Below are 15,323 nucleotides of genomic sequence, written 5' to 3'. Positions count from 1 at the left end.
AGGAGGCAGCAGCGCCAAGCACAAGGCAGTACCAGCTGCACAGCCGACCTCGAGTGGGCACGTGTATTGACTGGAATTGCTATTTCAAGCTGGCCACAGCCCTTCAGGAATAGCCCTCATGGACGTATTCTGGAATTATAGTGATTTTAACACGGAATAAGAATATGACTTGAATAGCTAAATCAAATCAGTGTAGTTAACTGCATGATGGTTAGTTCCCCTTCTGACAAAATCTCAAAGGGTAGGTAACTAATTTCTGCAAAAGCTCAGATTCCCAGGTGGTTTTCACGGTTAACCACAGGCATAAACAATAGCAATACTTTAACCTAAAAGGAATATAAAAACGAAACAGTCTGCAACTAACAAGAAAGATTAAATCTCTTGGTCTACCAGAGATTATTTAAAAAAAAAAAAAAAAAAGCATATTTGGCTTCTGATAAACATTTGCCATTTGGGAGGAATGATTTGTCAACCTCGTAAGAAGCAGAAGATAGTATGTTGAATAGTTAGTTTATGCCAACAGCACACAGTAACAAGAGAGGCCTAGGACAGTAAAGAGGAGATAAGGAATATTTAGACAAGTTACTTAACAAGGCACAATAGTTGATTTATGGCCTGAACGAACGCCTACTGAAAGTATTCCACTTGATTTCAGTAGGTTTTAAATCAAGTTGAGCCTTAGGGGAGAAAATGCAGAGATAAAATTTTTATTAACTGTTCCAGCTTTATGGCAAAAAGTCAGCTAAATGAAAATTTTAAGTTTACCTCTGGCAAGTGATCCTCAGCAAAAAGAATGTGCTGTCACTGCATTTGCTAACACACTGAATACTGCCACTGTAACTGCCACCCAGAGCCATTAAAGGAACAAGGAACAAATGTACTCTTCAAAAATATGATGTTAAACAAAAGAAAACATTGAATATTGGGGGTGTGGAAGATGTTCAGTTCAAATGAAAAAAAAAATATTGCAGGAAACATATGAGTAGAGTGATCTACAAGACGTGCATTTTGTTCAACTTTGTGTGAGCTTGTGTTTTAAAATGAATCTTTTATTAGTAATATTACCAAACATAAGCCTTACTAAATCCATTAATAGTAATGCTAAATTCTTAACAGTATTTGAGTGATCTGCAACAAAAAAAAAAAAAAAAAAAAAAAAAAAAAAAAGGATTTGAATGCTTTACCTATAGACAAGCTGTCATTGTGTCTTCTGTAGTGTTTCTGAAACATTCCAGTCCAATCTCTTGAGAGCACCTTAATACTCAAAATGCCTCATGTTACCGGTTCTAGATCACTTGCTACTAGGTAGGAGTCAGTCATGGAAGAAACACCCCTTTTGGGAGTCTTCAGAATCAGAATAACCGAGCTGATAATTAAAATCATAATCTCATTCTTACAAAAAGCTTCCGACAAACAGTTTGATTCAGATGAGCAAGACATTATCGTGAAGTTTCTGATGCTCTTGCTTGTACCACGTTATTCTATCAGTAGTCAACTTTAGCAACTGCATTTTTATAAAGTATCTTTTATTAGCCAGCTAGAAATATCAATGTTTATAGTCCTACTGTAACCAATCAGTGGAATATAACAATAGATTCTAAAATATGAGGACAGAAAAATTAGAAAACCAGCACCATAATATCCATGTTACATCTGACGATGAAGAATAGAAGACAAGAGGAAAAGAAGAAAGGGCAGTTCTTCAGAGCTTCAGGTCTGGAAGAGGCCAAAACGCTTGTTTTTCTTCCACAGAACAGTACAGAAAAGATACAAGTTGTTATTATGAAATTTGTTATATTGTCATGGTGTTGTAAAACAGCGTAAAAGCAACAGAAGGTTAGTTAGGAACCAGAAATAGCAGTCCAGAAATCCTACAGCAAAAATAAGACTAAAACAACCACTACTCATAATGCTAATTATATCACAAAATATTCATATTGACTACAAAAATTTCCCTCTCAGTCCAAGCTCTTTATACATTATAAATAACTGCTGAGGATGGACAAATCAAAGCTAACAAGCTAGCCTGAAGTTCATGGTTGAGAATCTGATGGCACTCTAATTATGGTGGCACAAACCCTGACACAGGTGGACACCAGGTCCTGCAGTCACTGCTGCTGTCTGGACTGCCTCAGTAACACCACTCACAGGACGTGAATCAGCCATGGATTTTAAAGTTAGTTTGGCTATAGCTACCTTTGCACCCTTTTCTGCAAACCCAAAGAATAAGAAAAACATTAGAAATTATGAACAAAGGAAGGGCGGAGGGGAGAAAAAGTCTTTGAAACTTTCTTTTTATGCTTTGTTTTCTCATGTCTACCCCGAAATGGACTTTCATATTTGGTGTACCAATCTGAGGGTTTAGGAACCAAAGCTGTCCTGTAGGCTCATCAAAAGGACAAGTCTTTTTGAAGTATGACTTCTTGTTTGAAGTTAAAGTTATCACGATGTGATGAAGAAGCAGAACACAACAAAAGTGTGCAAGTATGAACGGAAAGAGAACACACTTAAAGGTTCACTGTGCCCTAAAAATACAAATGTGTCTGTGAGATCTATTGTTAACTACTGGAGCTCCTAAGAGTACAAAACTCCTCCTTTAATTGGGACCTTCACATACCTGCCAGGAAGTATTTGCAAACTCCTGTTTCTGAGGAACAACGCTACAAGCAGTACCCAAGATTTTCATAACTGCTTTAGAATTCCGTATCATCCCTTCGAGGAGTGAACCACAAGCTTCTCAGTGTAAGAACGCTGGTAATTCTTTACCACGTTACTACGAGATAAGTAAAAATTTCAGAACTGTGGAACTCCCAATACCGTGCAACTTCATTTAAAATATTACAATTTTATTCCAAAATGATAAGATGAAATATTTGATCATTTCCTTTTGGGAGTGCGTGCAGGGGAAATACCTCTGAAACGCCTCTGGCCTTTCTTTCACTTCAAATATATTGACTGTTTCTAAACTATTAAGGAATCTAAAACTTGCTTCCAGGGAATACTATGAAAGATGATTTAAATTCAGTATTACAGTATATATGTTACATCTGATAAAAGACAGACAAATCTTATTTGTATTTTAAGCTTCTTAGGAATTAAATTACCTAATACACATTCACAAGAATAACATCAGACTAGATAATATGCTCTGACCTTTCTGTTTTTGATTCGCTGTCAGCTCGATAGTGTTCAAGGTCTTGGTAAAGAGACTGCAATTCTGCTTGAAGTCCTTTTTCCCGTTCTATGCTTCCTTCATAAAATTTAATCGCCTTTTCCATTGCTTTTACTTTTTCTTCCATCGCCTTAAATTCATGAAGTATCAAATAGCTGACTCCACAGTATTTACACACTGTCTCATCCTGGGGCATCTAGAAAAAGATAAAATTGTAAGATTGTTTGTAAGAAACAAATTGAACAAAAAAATCTGAATGACACTAAATAAAAATAATAAATCTGAATAGTTTAAACCATTTACTGCTCTGGAGCATTGATAATCCAGTTATGTTATTGCTCTAACAAATAATAAAGACAAAATTCTACATTAGCAAAATGAAATCAAGCTATAGCAGTACTTTCACTTACTGGAAACTTCACAAGATACATCACCTATGCAATTTACGATGTGGGAACTCCCATTGGAATTCTAAACTGAAGTACTTCTGAATTATATTTGATGTATTAATTTAAAATAAAATGCTGTGTTTTACAAACTTATCTCCTTAATGAATTTGTGATCGCCTGAGCCAGAAAAATGTTATTTTACTGTGGTTTTTTGACAACTCATATCCAATTGAAGTAGGCAAGATGAAAAGTAAATAGAATGATGTAATCCAGCAGTCTTTACAAAAATAATTGAAATGACTAAGGGACTAATTATTATGATGTAGTGTCCATGGCACTTGAGTGTTGTGGAAAATGTAGCCCACTTACTAAGTATGAAGTATTCATCACTGATTAAAAAAAAATACAGAGTATGTAATACACATCTAATTGAAAGACCATTTCTTAAATTGAGAAACATACTTTTGTAAGTGATCAAATTATTAAGCTTTGCGGTAAGCAAGGCTTCGTAAATATGGACAGATGTGCTCTGACTTTGATACGTACCTATCACTCAGTATATCGGTTATTTCTGTGCATTTTAATCATTTTCACTTCCATAAAAAAATGCTCAGTTTACGAGTGATGCAGAATTGAACCTGCACAAGTGGATATTGAGTAAATAAACCTGCCAGACCAACTCAAGCAGGTCTGACACTTCAGTAGGGGACACGTAAGCATCTGCTTACCGGCACTGATCCCCTACCCCTGAACATGACAGGTTTGACCCTGATCTTGGGTCACAGCATAAATGCATTTGAGAGGAGATGGTTAGAATTATGACTAGATCAGAGAACACTCATAATACAGCTAAAGAGACAACCTCAGAGCAACCAATATAAAAAGGTATCAGTAAGCTTGAAGACGGGAAAGATGGAAAGTGGGCTGCAGCTGGAAGAGCAGCGTGTGTTTGTGTACTGAGAGTTTAAAACACACTTTAACCTTTCTTGCAATTATCAACTGTTACAAGGGATTTAACACGACAACTGATGAAAAATCAGAAAGCTGGAAAACTGCTAACAGTTCAAATAATGTTGAATCCCTTGTGTTACAGAAAAAGAAAAAAAAAAGACATTTTGAGATATGGGGATAAATTGAAATAAATAATACTTAGATGAAAGAAAACAGCTTTCAAAAATTATAAACTAAAGACTCATTATCCCATGATTTAAAAATCTTTAGCACTTTAAATATAGCTTCATAAAAATGATACTTCAGGATGCCCTGGAAATACCGGGCCAGGCTTTATTTTCCAATTTCTTAGTTTTCCCCCAGTATGAAATACCCCTAGTTACAGTTACTCTGAATGAGCTGAAAATGCAAGTTTATTTTTCCTGGCAGCTTCAAACTGTGCTTGGAAATATGAAACTGTTATTCAGGATAACTACCATAAAGTTCCAAAGCACTAAAATTACTATATTGAAAAAGGACAAAATGAGCTGTTATAAGGAGCACAGGAGGGGGGCTCTTATCCCCAGAAGAACATCGTGCTCTCTTGCAGCACCGCCACTGCTGTCTTTCAAATAAACAGTTACAGAAATTTCACTGGGTACTAGGATTGAAAACAAAATAAAACAATTGGAGTCCTGAACTGAAAATGTTTTATGCAAGTACTAAAACGTTTTCATTTTCAAATTCAATTTTGTTACTGAACTTAAAAATAAAGTCATAGAACAATAAATATCATCCGCCTGGACATAGTGGGAAATAGTTCTATCCCAGAAGGAAATTCTTCTTCATGTTCATTCCTCAGGTGAAGTAAAAACTTGAAAGGACTTCAGATCAGGTTGGATTTTTAAAGTATTTTCTACATAGTCAAAAATCACAGGAAAGCCTGACGGCTTCATATTACTGCAGTAAGGAAAGAAACTTCTGTCTTTTAATCGGGACCTTGCTTCTGTACATGCACAATTATCCTGTAATCACTGCAATATGCTGTATATAGACACAAACTAGTGTCGAGGTTTGGGATGGACTAGCCACCGAAACCTCAAAGCAGGACAACTAGTTTTAAAATATCTGTGTGTAGGGTAAGTAGCAGTTTCTTAATACCAGTAATGAATTTGGCATGGCTTGAGTAATGCTCAACAGGCAAGCTAGCCTAAACTAAAGTCTATGCTGCAGTAGAATAACACCAATAAGCAAGCTAACGAATTTAAATCCAGCACATGTATGCCCAATATGCCTAGAAAATTAACAGGAACCAGTTGAAAGTGAATAGCTTAAAAGAGCAAGGCCTGAACTGGGCAAAGCAAGGGGCGTACTAACCTGAATTCTCATCCTAAATCCAGTTCCTCTCTCATCCCCATAGCGGTCAAATAGCAAGCAGGACTTTCCCCCCCCCCCCTTTTTTTTTTCCTTTCCCCCCTCACTGTTATATTGGCAACATCACAACCCGAGTTCTCCTCACTGATACTTAAAATATCTCCTGAAATTCCTGGGCTGCTTGGACATTTTTCAGAAGCTACTGAAGCTTCGCACAGACGGGTACAGAGAAATACTGTGAAGCTGTACATGCTGATTTCATTCAGCCAAAATAATGACAAAGCTACCTTAGGGCTACACCAATTTAAAGGACAGAGCCAGAAGGGATTTTATAGCTTTGAAGACTACTTAACAAACAAAATAGTTTTGGGTTTCGCACAGTTTCCAAGAGAAATAAAACTACTTCATCTATGTGTGTATTTCTCTCTTGTCACCCTTCAATAATTTGTGAACCAGAATATTTCCTCATTTATAACTAATTCTGACACTGAAGACAGAAATATTTAAGTTTCTAAAAGTTTTAGACAACCAGGTAGGCAATAAAGACTTCGTAAGTTCCCTGCTGAAGAAAACTCTGGCGTGTGAGCGCAGTCCTTATCAGATAATCCATATAGGAGAGAGCCTTATAAATGGTCTGTCCAGGAAAAGAGATTCCATTACACTTGGTATCTTAGACACCAAAGTTGGTCAACCATTACACAAAAGTCTGTAGGAAACAAATTTTCATTAGTTCTTATGCTTCCAAAGCTACCTTTTCTGGAATAATATTATCACTGAGTAACCTCTAAGAATGTGTATTACATACACAATGACTTATGCTTTCAGATTCCCTATTTCACTATTTATATTTGATCAAAAGACTCGTCATCGTCTCAAGTGCAAAGCAGAAAAAAAAATATCAGAGGGAAATCAGAGTTTGGAAGGAATAGAAACTGAAACTATCAGAGCTCTAACTAGAAAAGAGACTCTGTATGTCCTTAGCAGTGAATAGAAAAAATCAATTAGGAATAAAAAAACCAAACAGCAGGTAATTTTAGTACTGTGGTTTTGGTCAGCCTGGAGAAGGAAACTCAGGGCAAACAGAACTTGAAAGGGTAACCGAGGGGTACTAAAAAAAAAACCAACCAAACCAAAAAACAACTGTTATGTGAGTTAGCACAACAATACTGCATGCACAATAACAACATAAGAAAAACAAACTCACTAGGACAAAGTGCTTGAACTAGGAAGGTATTTGATCCATAAGATTTTGAGATACAGCTGTGATACACATTACACCAGGTGCTATAAAGGACGGACACAAGCTATGTCCAGGATGAACCATATCACAAGGTAGCATTTCTAGCTGTGATATTCCAGCAGCTGTTCCACTACAGCGTCTGTTCCACTACAGCATCTGTGGGAGTAGTTTCTACTCAGATCTGCGTTCGGTTTTGGAAGAACTAATATTATTCCATGGTTACATAGATTTCTTTAGCTACGAAGGGCAAGTGGAGAACTGAGCCAAGATGGATAGTCACTCAAATTACATTTGTCTGACTCATGCTCTATGGATGCTTACGGTACTGAGTTATAAAGAAAAAAAGAGAAAAGAAAGAAAAAAATACTTTGGTGGTCTGGACCATTTTTAGCCTTTTGAATGACAAGGCAGGAATTTATATCATTTCTACTTGACCAAATAACTACCGGGAGCATCAGCTTGTGCACTGCTATTCTTCTCCTCTGATATTTCAGATTCCACCCACAAAAATTACCACGAGAGAGAGCTAAATTCTAGTTAAAAGAAAAATAGTCTGCTTTCTCACTTAGCAGCGCCTTGGTATTACAACATCCAGCATATGGATCACTTATGCTAGAAACAGTCCATTACAAGCAGCTAATAAATAGCCATGACTCTTAAAAGCCAGGACCTAAGTCCTCAATTAATGAGATTCTTTTAAAAAGCTATGAATATGTTTCTGTGCATTGCTGAAATAAAAAGATAGAGCCATGAGCACAGATGCATTCCTTGTACATTAATTTTACAGTGCAGGGGAAGGAGAGCCTAAGGGAACTGCAGCACTCGCCATCCTCCTGCATCACCCGCTGCTCCTGAGGCACATAACGCAGTTGTAACAGCTCTTGCTCCCTCCCCAGTTTTATGTCAGGACTGAGACTCCTTTAGCAAGGACTGGCCCAGTAACAGAAAAAAAACCTCAAACAACTGTGTTTGTCCGAATTACACTTGTAGCAGAACAATACAGAAAACTCAAGAAAATAATTTAAAAAATCATTATGCTGCAGCTGGGTGCTCTTACATTTTTTCTGTATATCGATTTGTTTATTCTGCCTCTACCTTATCTACTTTCCTTGCCATACTACTTTCATTTCTCTCATGCCATTTGCCCCTCTCCTGACAAAGTAGCTAATCCCTCCTACGCAAAAAGAAGTCATTACTCAAACTACACAATTGATTTGCTAGGAAGAAAGTGGAGTCTTCTGCTGTATATGCAAAACTGAAGAGTTATTTGATTGAAATTGATCTTTTTTTATTATTCAAAGAATGATTTTTAAGAGTGTCAGTAGAAACTTCACTTTAAAAAAGTTTATTGCGAGTCAAGATTTCAGTCAGTATCTACTCAGAAAGTAATACAAATTGTAATGCTAAACCATGCTGCACACATAATTATTTGCTCAACTTCCATAAAATAACTGTGGCAACATAAAAATCACAGTACTTGCTTTGAATACATATGAATAGTGTAGAAATAGGCATGTAGTAAAAACATAATGTCCTGCTCTCAAAAGCTTCATTCAAAACATACCCTGAAATAATCAGTTTGTCACGACAGGAAATAATACTCAGATTTCAGGTAGCTTTAATTTTTTCCTGCCTGTGAGTAAAGCAGACTAATGAATCATAAAAGACTATGCAGCACTGCTAGTAACTGCACACCCTCACACAAGCCCCACAAATATCTAACACATGTCCAACAGGCCACGCAGACCATCCTGCTACTCCTGAGCTCTGTCAGGACGTGTTACGGCACTCTCCAGAACAATGTGGAGCAGAGAGTTCTTCCAAACTGATCCACAGTACATTGCAACAAAACGATGCCTGCGCAGACAAAAGATAATTTAGCCCATTGTTAACCGTATCTTTGCCTGACAACCCTGACTTTTTGCATCTGTAGTCGCAACTGTTGGGAAGCCCCTCCCAACTACAACCCAACTGCTTCTGATGCAAGAGAGACTGCAATCCCTCCAATTCCTAGCAACATACTTGGATGCTGGTTGCCAAAAGGGTACAAAACCTTGAATATAGTGAATACAGCCCTAGCCTTGTGAGTATAGCAAGAGAGAAAAATGCTTTACTGCCCTAGGTGGTGACCAGTGACTCCAGAATTCTCACATTAGGAAAAGATCATTATTCAAGTTCAGAAAATCTGCTCTCACAAATCCTCTGATACCACAATACCAGTAGTAACACAAAGCAGGTTGCATTTGCTATCTGCAAGCTGGTTTTGCCAAATCAACTATGGGTCCGTGGCTAACCAGTTCACTGTTGAGAGCTTTCCACCTCTTTAGGCTGTAACGTGTGGGCTCTATACCAAAAATAAGCAGATATTTTCTAACATTTCCAATGCTCATTACAGCCATCAGAACATTCACATAGATGGAGCTTGTCATCCCAATAAAATCTAAAAGTTAAAAATTCTATAATTTAAAAATTCTATAGCCAAATACTGAAAATCTCAGTGGGCATAAGGGCAACTCATGAACATCATCTTAAGAAGCATTCCTAAGGTACATGACAACAGGACTCTAAAAAGACCTCCTGCCGTTCTGCATGTAAATGTTACCATGTTCATCTGAAGGGCACTGACGGAATTGCTCCTGCTTCTGAATCCATATCGATATTGCCAAGTACTAATACATAGCTATATTGTTCACTTCTACGATGCTAGTCTTGGTGGACGGGACAGACATTCTGTAGCTAACTGGAACTATGTAAGAATCTATTAAAAAAAAAAATAACCCAAGGTTCAAAGATGCAAGAAAAATTAAAGATAACATAATGTGCTCATAAAGATACCATAATATGCCAAATCTATAGCACACATGACAAATCTAATAAGTAACCATGTGCTACTAGTAACGTACATGATGTTTTGTGGGTAGTCGGATACCATGGAACGTTCTGTACTGATGTATAACACAGCTTCAAAGTTCCTGCCCTGATCGTTTCTTAAGCTCCTAGGGTGAGAGAACTACTAATCTGTAAGGGCATCTTGTGCTCAATTAATTTTATTATTTATGTTAAGCAAAGGTTATTTATTTGCCAAATAAAATATAAAATTAAATATAACTTTTTGCTTGGTACTTTGATGGCTCAAGGTCATTTCACTGCTGTTTTGTTTCCTACTGCACTAAGATCTTTAGGGCAAGACTGCATCTCCCCATCTACTTACATTGAACAGACAACAGCAATGCTGAAACAAACAGCACTTTAAGAAGTTCACAAGCATGTAAAAGATTTGTCCAGCACTAGAAACAGACAACTGTCTAGGTGCAATATAATAGTCGTCTTCTCTCTTGAGGAAAAAGGCCAACAAAACTAACTGACCCCAAACAACAAAGAGAACTCCCTAAAAATACACATCCATAACAGTGGAGTAAAGGAAACACAACTCCTTTTTTACCATCCAGTGCTCTATGATGCCGCTCAGACTGAGCTTGATGGCATAAGTGTTAAGACATATAAATACATTAAAAAATAGGCATTATAAGACAACAATCTCTGCAAGGTTCTTCCTACAGTCCTGTGACAATACAGTTAAAGAAAATGTAGTGTTCTACTGAGGTAGATGAACCAACTTATTCAATTACCTAAAACACCTGCTATCTGGCACACCAAATCTGCAAGCATGACCTCCCAGAAGTAAACAAGTGTCCCTAAAATAAAGCTAAGAGGTAGAGAATACGGTCCCCAAAAACTGTCACAGAAGAGCATACGATGTAGCTTGGACTTTGCCATTGACTGACCTCGTTATTTCCCTCCTGGGAAGTTACCGATTCTCCTGTGTCTGCTGCCAAAACAGCAGCAGCTGTTCTCCACATTTGCCATCCCCACCACACCACATGGCATAGCTTCCTTCAAAACTTCGAAACCTACTCCTGCTGACTTCTTACATTGTCAGATGTTGCTCAGTGTGGTAAGCAAACTGCTAACAGGCAAAGTCATAACTCTGGGGCTCTTAAATCCTTTTTAGAAACAAACCATGATTTAGATCTTTCCTAATAATTAGTTTCTAAGAGGTATGCAATGTAAATACAAAAGAATACTATAAGCTTTAATAACTGATGTAGATATTTATTTACCTGTTGATTTATTTTTTTTCATTTAGCATCCATTTTGCAATGCATATTGTGTGAAAGAAGCATGAGGGCAGTAGAAGGAACGAGAGACAAAAAGAAACAGGGCCATGTAAAATTCTTCCATGACTTTTCTAAATTGATCACCACCTGAAGAATCTAAGTCTCTTCCTATCTATCATTTCATTAACAAAATGCCAAGAAATTTCTTTCCCCTCTAGATTAAATTTTAAAGGAAGTTTTAATAAACATAGTGGGCAACACCTACTGGACCCAGTCTGCAAATGGTCAATTTATATCAACTTCTGCCCTGACATCCATGGCTTTACTCTAACAGGTCTTACTCTCTGGCAGACTTTGGCAGTAGAACCGGCTGCAGAACAGGCTGTTCCAAGGTGCTTCTTTCCCTTTCCGTACCATCCTCTAGAAGAGTGCAATTTTGGAAGCTGCGATGTCGCTGCTCCAAGTATTGATAAACAGCTTGTGAAGCTTCATCTGCTAGGAGCACAGAGAAGAGGAATGACAACAGCTCTGATCTGCATCCTTTCGAGACGGCTGCTAGATAGTTTGTTAGCAGTACAACCCAACCTCCAGCAAGCCAACTCAAAACAGCACCTAGCAGTGAATATTCGTCATTCTGCAGCTGAAATCACAATGCTTAACATACTCCCTCCAGATACACATGTTCCTCCTGCCTGCAAGCTGCATGTTGGGAGCATGTGCTCAGTTTGGCTGTGTGATCTACAGCTGGCACAAGTTCTGCTTATGTTAGGAGCAATCTAAAAGAAAGACTCCAAAAGAGATGCTATAAAATCCAAGAAGTAGGGAACGTGAAGGGAATAGCAACATGTGTACATAAAAGGTAGAAAATACAAGGACAGGAAATTGTGAGCATGACTTGTAATCAAGTTCTGTATCTTGTAACTATACTGCAACTACAACGCAAGCCAGCTGAGTGAAGAGACGAGCAGCAGCAATGGATATGTCAAACTCCGACTCTTAACTGATCCCAAAATCTTGGGCTGTCGTTGCCTTATAGCTCACATATCTCACATTGAGGTGACAGGGTAGGATGGGACAGGAATATATGCCTATTCATGCACATATCTAGAAATACTGTGCCTTCTGCATACAGATCTTTTGGTTAAATGCATACCACAGAAGTGAAAGGGATCTGAAGAGACTGCCTGCCCAGTCCTCCACTCCAAAGAAAAAGTTTGCCTTACTTATCCCCCACAGTATCACGGGAGGAATTCCATAACTCCCCTGGGTGAGCCATTCCAGTGCTCAACTACCCCTAACTCTAGATGTTAGGGTTCCATAACATTCAACTCCAGAAAGATGAGGATAAGATTAATTTGCAGCTGGAGATGAAGGACAACCACCATCTTCCTACACATGTGAATTCTTTTACTGTGCCCTCACATACTTTCTAGAATAAGTAAACCCAGTTCTATTACCCTTACCCAGAACAACAGAATTTTTAAGATCTTTATTTTCGCTCTTTTCTAGATTCCCATCAGTTGTGTTATTTTTCTTAAAGCCTGCAGCTCAGAGCTGATACCTCAATGGTCGTGAACAGAGGAATAATGACGGCCCAAGTTTTACGTACATTTCCTATACTAATACATAATACCTGCATTCTTTGTAACATCACTTTGTTAATATTATTCTGCTTATGATCTGATTATAGTCCTCAGTGTTAGGTCTGGCAAGAAACAAGGAAGCTTCATTGGTTACTATGTATTCTGTATTGATGCACTGGACTCACCCTTTTAAATATGCCTTATTCTTTCTAAAAATATGAAGTTCAATGCTATTGCCAGAGTGCTCACAACCCCTCCCAGACTGGTATCAGTGTATTCCTTATTATAATCCAAGATCCTCACTCAGTGAAAAAACAGCAAATAGTGACACCCCTACTGAAAGAAAAAAACATCACCCCCTTTCTGTTCCATGTGTGCCTGCACTCGCACCTGCTTCCTCCTCGTGCTATCATACGCGTAGCACACACATCAGGAACTAGATCAGAAACTGATCCAAATGAAAGACAGGCAGCTGAAGTGCCACCAACCTACAGCCTTAAGTCATTAATGGAAATATTGAGCAGTCCAAGATCCAGAACAATTCCCTGATTGTACTTCATCCAACAAATTGGCCCAACTGTTCTTTCTGAGAAACTTGCACTGATTTTTGCTAACCACCTTATCCTGTTGATGCTTGCAAACTAATTTATAAATAAGCAAACATATCTGGTATCTTTCCTGCTACCAAAACAGCTGCTAATGAGTCTGTAAATTTCCAAGGTTTTTCCTCTCCTCTTCTTTAAGGGCAAGTATTCCTTATCCCTTCTTTTGGCTATCTTACCCACCCTCTCAGAAATCATTGTTGATGGCTCAGAAATTGCATCAACAGCTTCCTGGACTATTCCAGGGAGAATTTCTGCAGGCTGTACTAGCCTGAGTACATAAAACTTTTAAATTACTTGTTGATTATTAGATGCATACCAAAAAATGAGGACAGCAAGCTGTTTTATTGCCGAAGTAAAAACTTCATGGTGTTACAAAAAGTGATTCGTGTTCCACTTGTGTTCACCACTGCATATAAAGAGCGTCCTCATAAGTTACCCCATATAAATAGCAGCATTGTTACATTGGTAATAATCTGTCTCCCAAACAAAAGAATGGCCTCACACACAAACAGAAGATACAAGAAAAGATGAAGAGGAATGTTCTGTTCCTATTTGTATTGACACTCCTTTGGAACAATTACATGTTATGTTCTGCAGTCATTCCAAACTTGTGGCAACAAAGCATGCCATACAGGGTAAAATTTGAAACTCACCTGGCAGTGACAACACCGTTACAGAATGACTATGTTCTTCTACAGTGTTCCTATAGCACTAGCATGTAATTACACTTCATATATAATGGCAAAATCTAGAACACACCCAATCTAAAACCAGGACCAAAATGTGCCAGATAATGTACCAGTTTTCAATGTATTAGGAAAACACCCCTAAATTGCTGTAGTACCTGTTCTCCAAATGGTTTGTGTTTTTGTACTTCCACAGTTCCATACCTTCTGAATCTCCTCGGGCAGCGCATGAATGGGGATGTGCCGCTCCATGGCCTCCCAAAACTCCACGGTGGGGTCAGGGAAGCTGCCAGAAGTCACAGGGAGGGTCAGAACCTGTCGTCAGCAACGGGGCCGCACGATTTCTCTGGCCCACGCGTGGAAATGAAACCACATGCAACACGCTACAGGCAGCCCAGGCCTTCCCACGCCCGTGCCGCCTGCTCAGGGACCGGGGAGCGATGGCGCCGCGCAGGCCGCGGCGGGGGCGAGGGTAAGGGTAGGGGAATGAAAGGACGACCCGCCCCGGGAGGCGACGTAGCGGAACCCCCGGGCCGGGGCAGCCGGAGGGAAGCGGGGTGAGGGAAAGCAGCCGGGGCGGCCATTTTCTTACCGCGGCTTCCTTCGTAACCACGGCAACGGCGCGCAGCCCTGCGCCTGCGCCTCACGTGGCCGGCGGCGCGCGGACGCCCTGGGCCCGGGCCCGCGCAAAGGCGGCGGAGCCTGAGGGGGCCGAGGGCGTGCGGTGACCCAGAGCCCCCAGTCCCGGCGTGGCCAGCCGGCCCGGGCTGACATGGATAACCAGGAAACGGAGGGGCTGCATTGTCTGCTCCGCAGGGGGAGGGAAACAGCAAAAGCGCCACAAATGCCAACCTGATGCACTGCAGGGCCTTTGTTTCATTGGAGCTGTTGGGCCAAAGGAGCCTCCCACCGGGGCCAATCCTGTGTCAAAGCCGAGGCCTGTTTAGAGCACAAGTATTATGAGGAGCGGCTGAGGGAGCTGAGGGGAGACCTTCTTGCTCTCTATAACCACCTGAAAGGAGGGTGTAGTGGGAGGGGGGTTGGTCTCTTCTCCCGAGTAACAAGCAATACGATAAGAGGAAACGGGCTCAAGTTGCGGCAGGGGAGGGTTAGGGTGGATATTGGAAAAAGTCGCTTCACTGAAAGGTTTAGCAAACATTGGAACAGGCTACCCAGGGAAGTGGTGGAATCGCCATCCCCAGAGGTATTTAAAAGACATGTGGATG

At 39.6% G+C, this 15,323-nt stretch overlaps 1 protein-coding gene across 6 annotated transcripts in view; it reads right to left on the bottom strand.

The window, feature by feature from the left end:
* Window positions 1–14,695, bottom strand: part of LEKR1 (leucine, glutamate and lysine rich 1) — a 76,455-nt gene extending 61,760 nt beyond the window's left edge. For 4 of the 6 annotated variants that reach the window (XR_010071552.1, XR_010071553.1, XM_063338250.1 and 1 more), the window contains exons 1-2: window positions 14,256–14,693; window positions 3,154–3,368 (exon numbers count right to left, since the gene is read on the bottom strand). Coding sequence is in view for 4 of the 6 variants with exons in the window: in XM_063338250.1 (XP_063194320.1) it covers window positions 3,154–3,368; window positions 14,256–14,327 (287 nt within the window). In the remaining 2 variants the exon portion in view is untranslated. Of the gene's footprint in view, window positions 1–3,153; window positions 3,369–14,255 lie in introns of all 6 variants that reach the window. The other 2 variants (XM_063338249.1, XM_063338248.1) reach the window with 2 other exon arrangements.
* Between the last annotated feature and the right edge of the window lie 628 nt (window positions 14,696–15,323).

The sequence above is a fragment of the Chroicocephalus ridibundus genome, chromosome 6, assembly GCF_963924245.1.
Source record: "Chroicocephalus ridibundus chromosome 6, bChrRid1.1, whole genome shotgun sequence".
NCBI lineage: Eukaryota > Metazoa > Chordata > Aves > Charadriiformes > Laridae > Chroicocephalus > Chroicocephalus ridibundus.
Note: the sequence above shows the minus strand (reverse complement) of the source record. Positions and strands in the feature narration are given on the sequence as shown.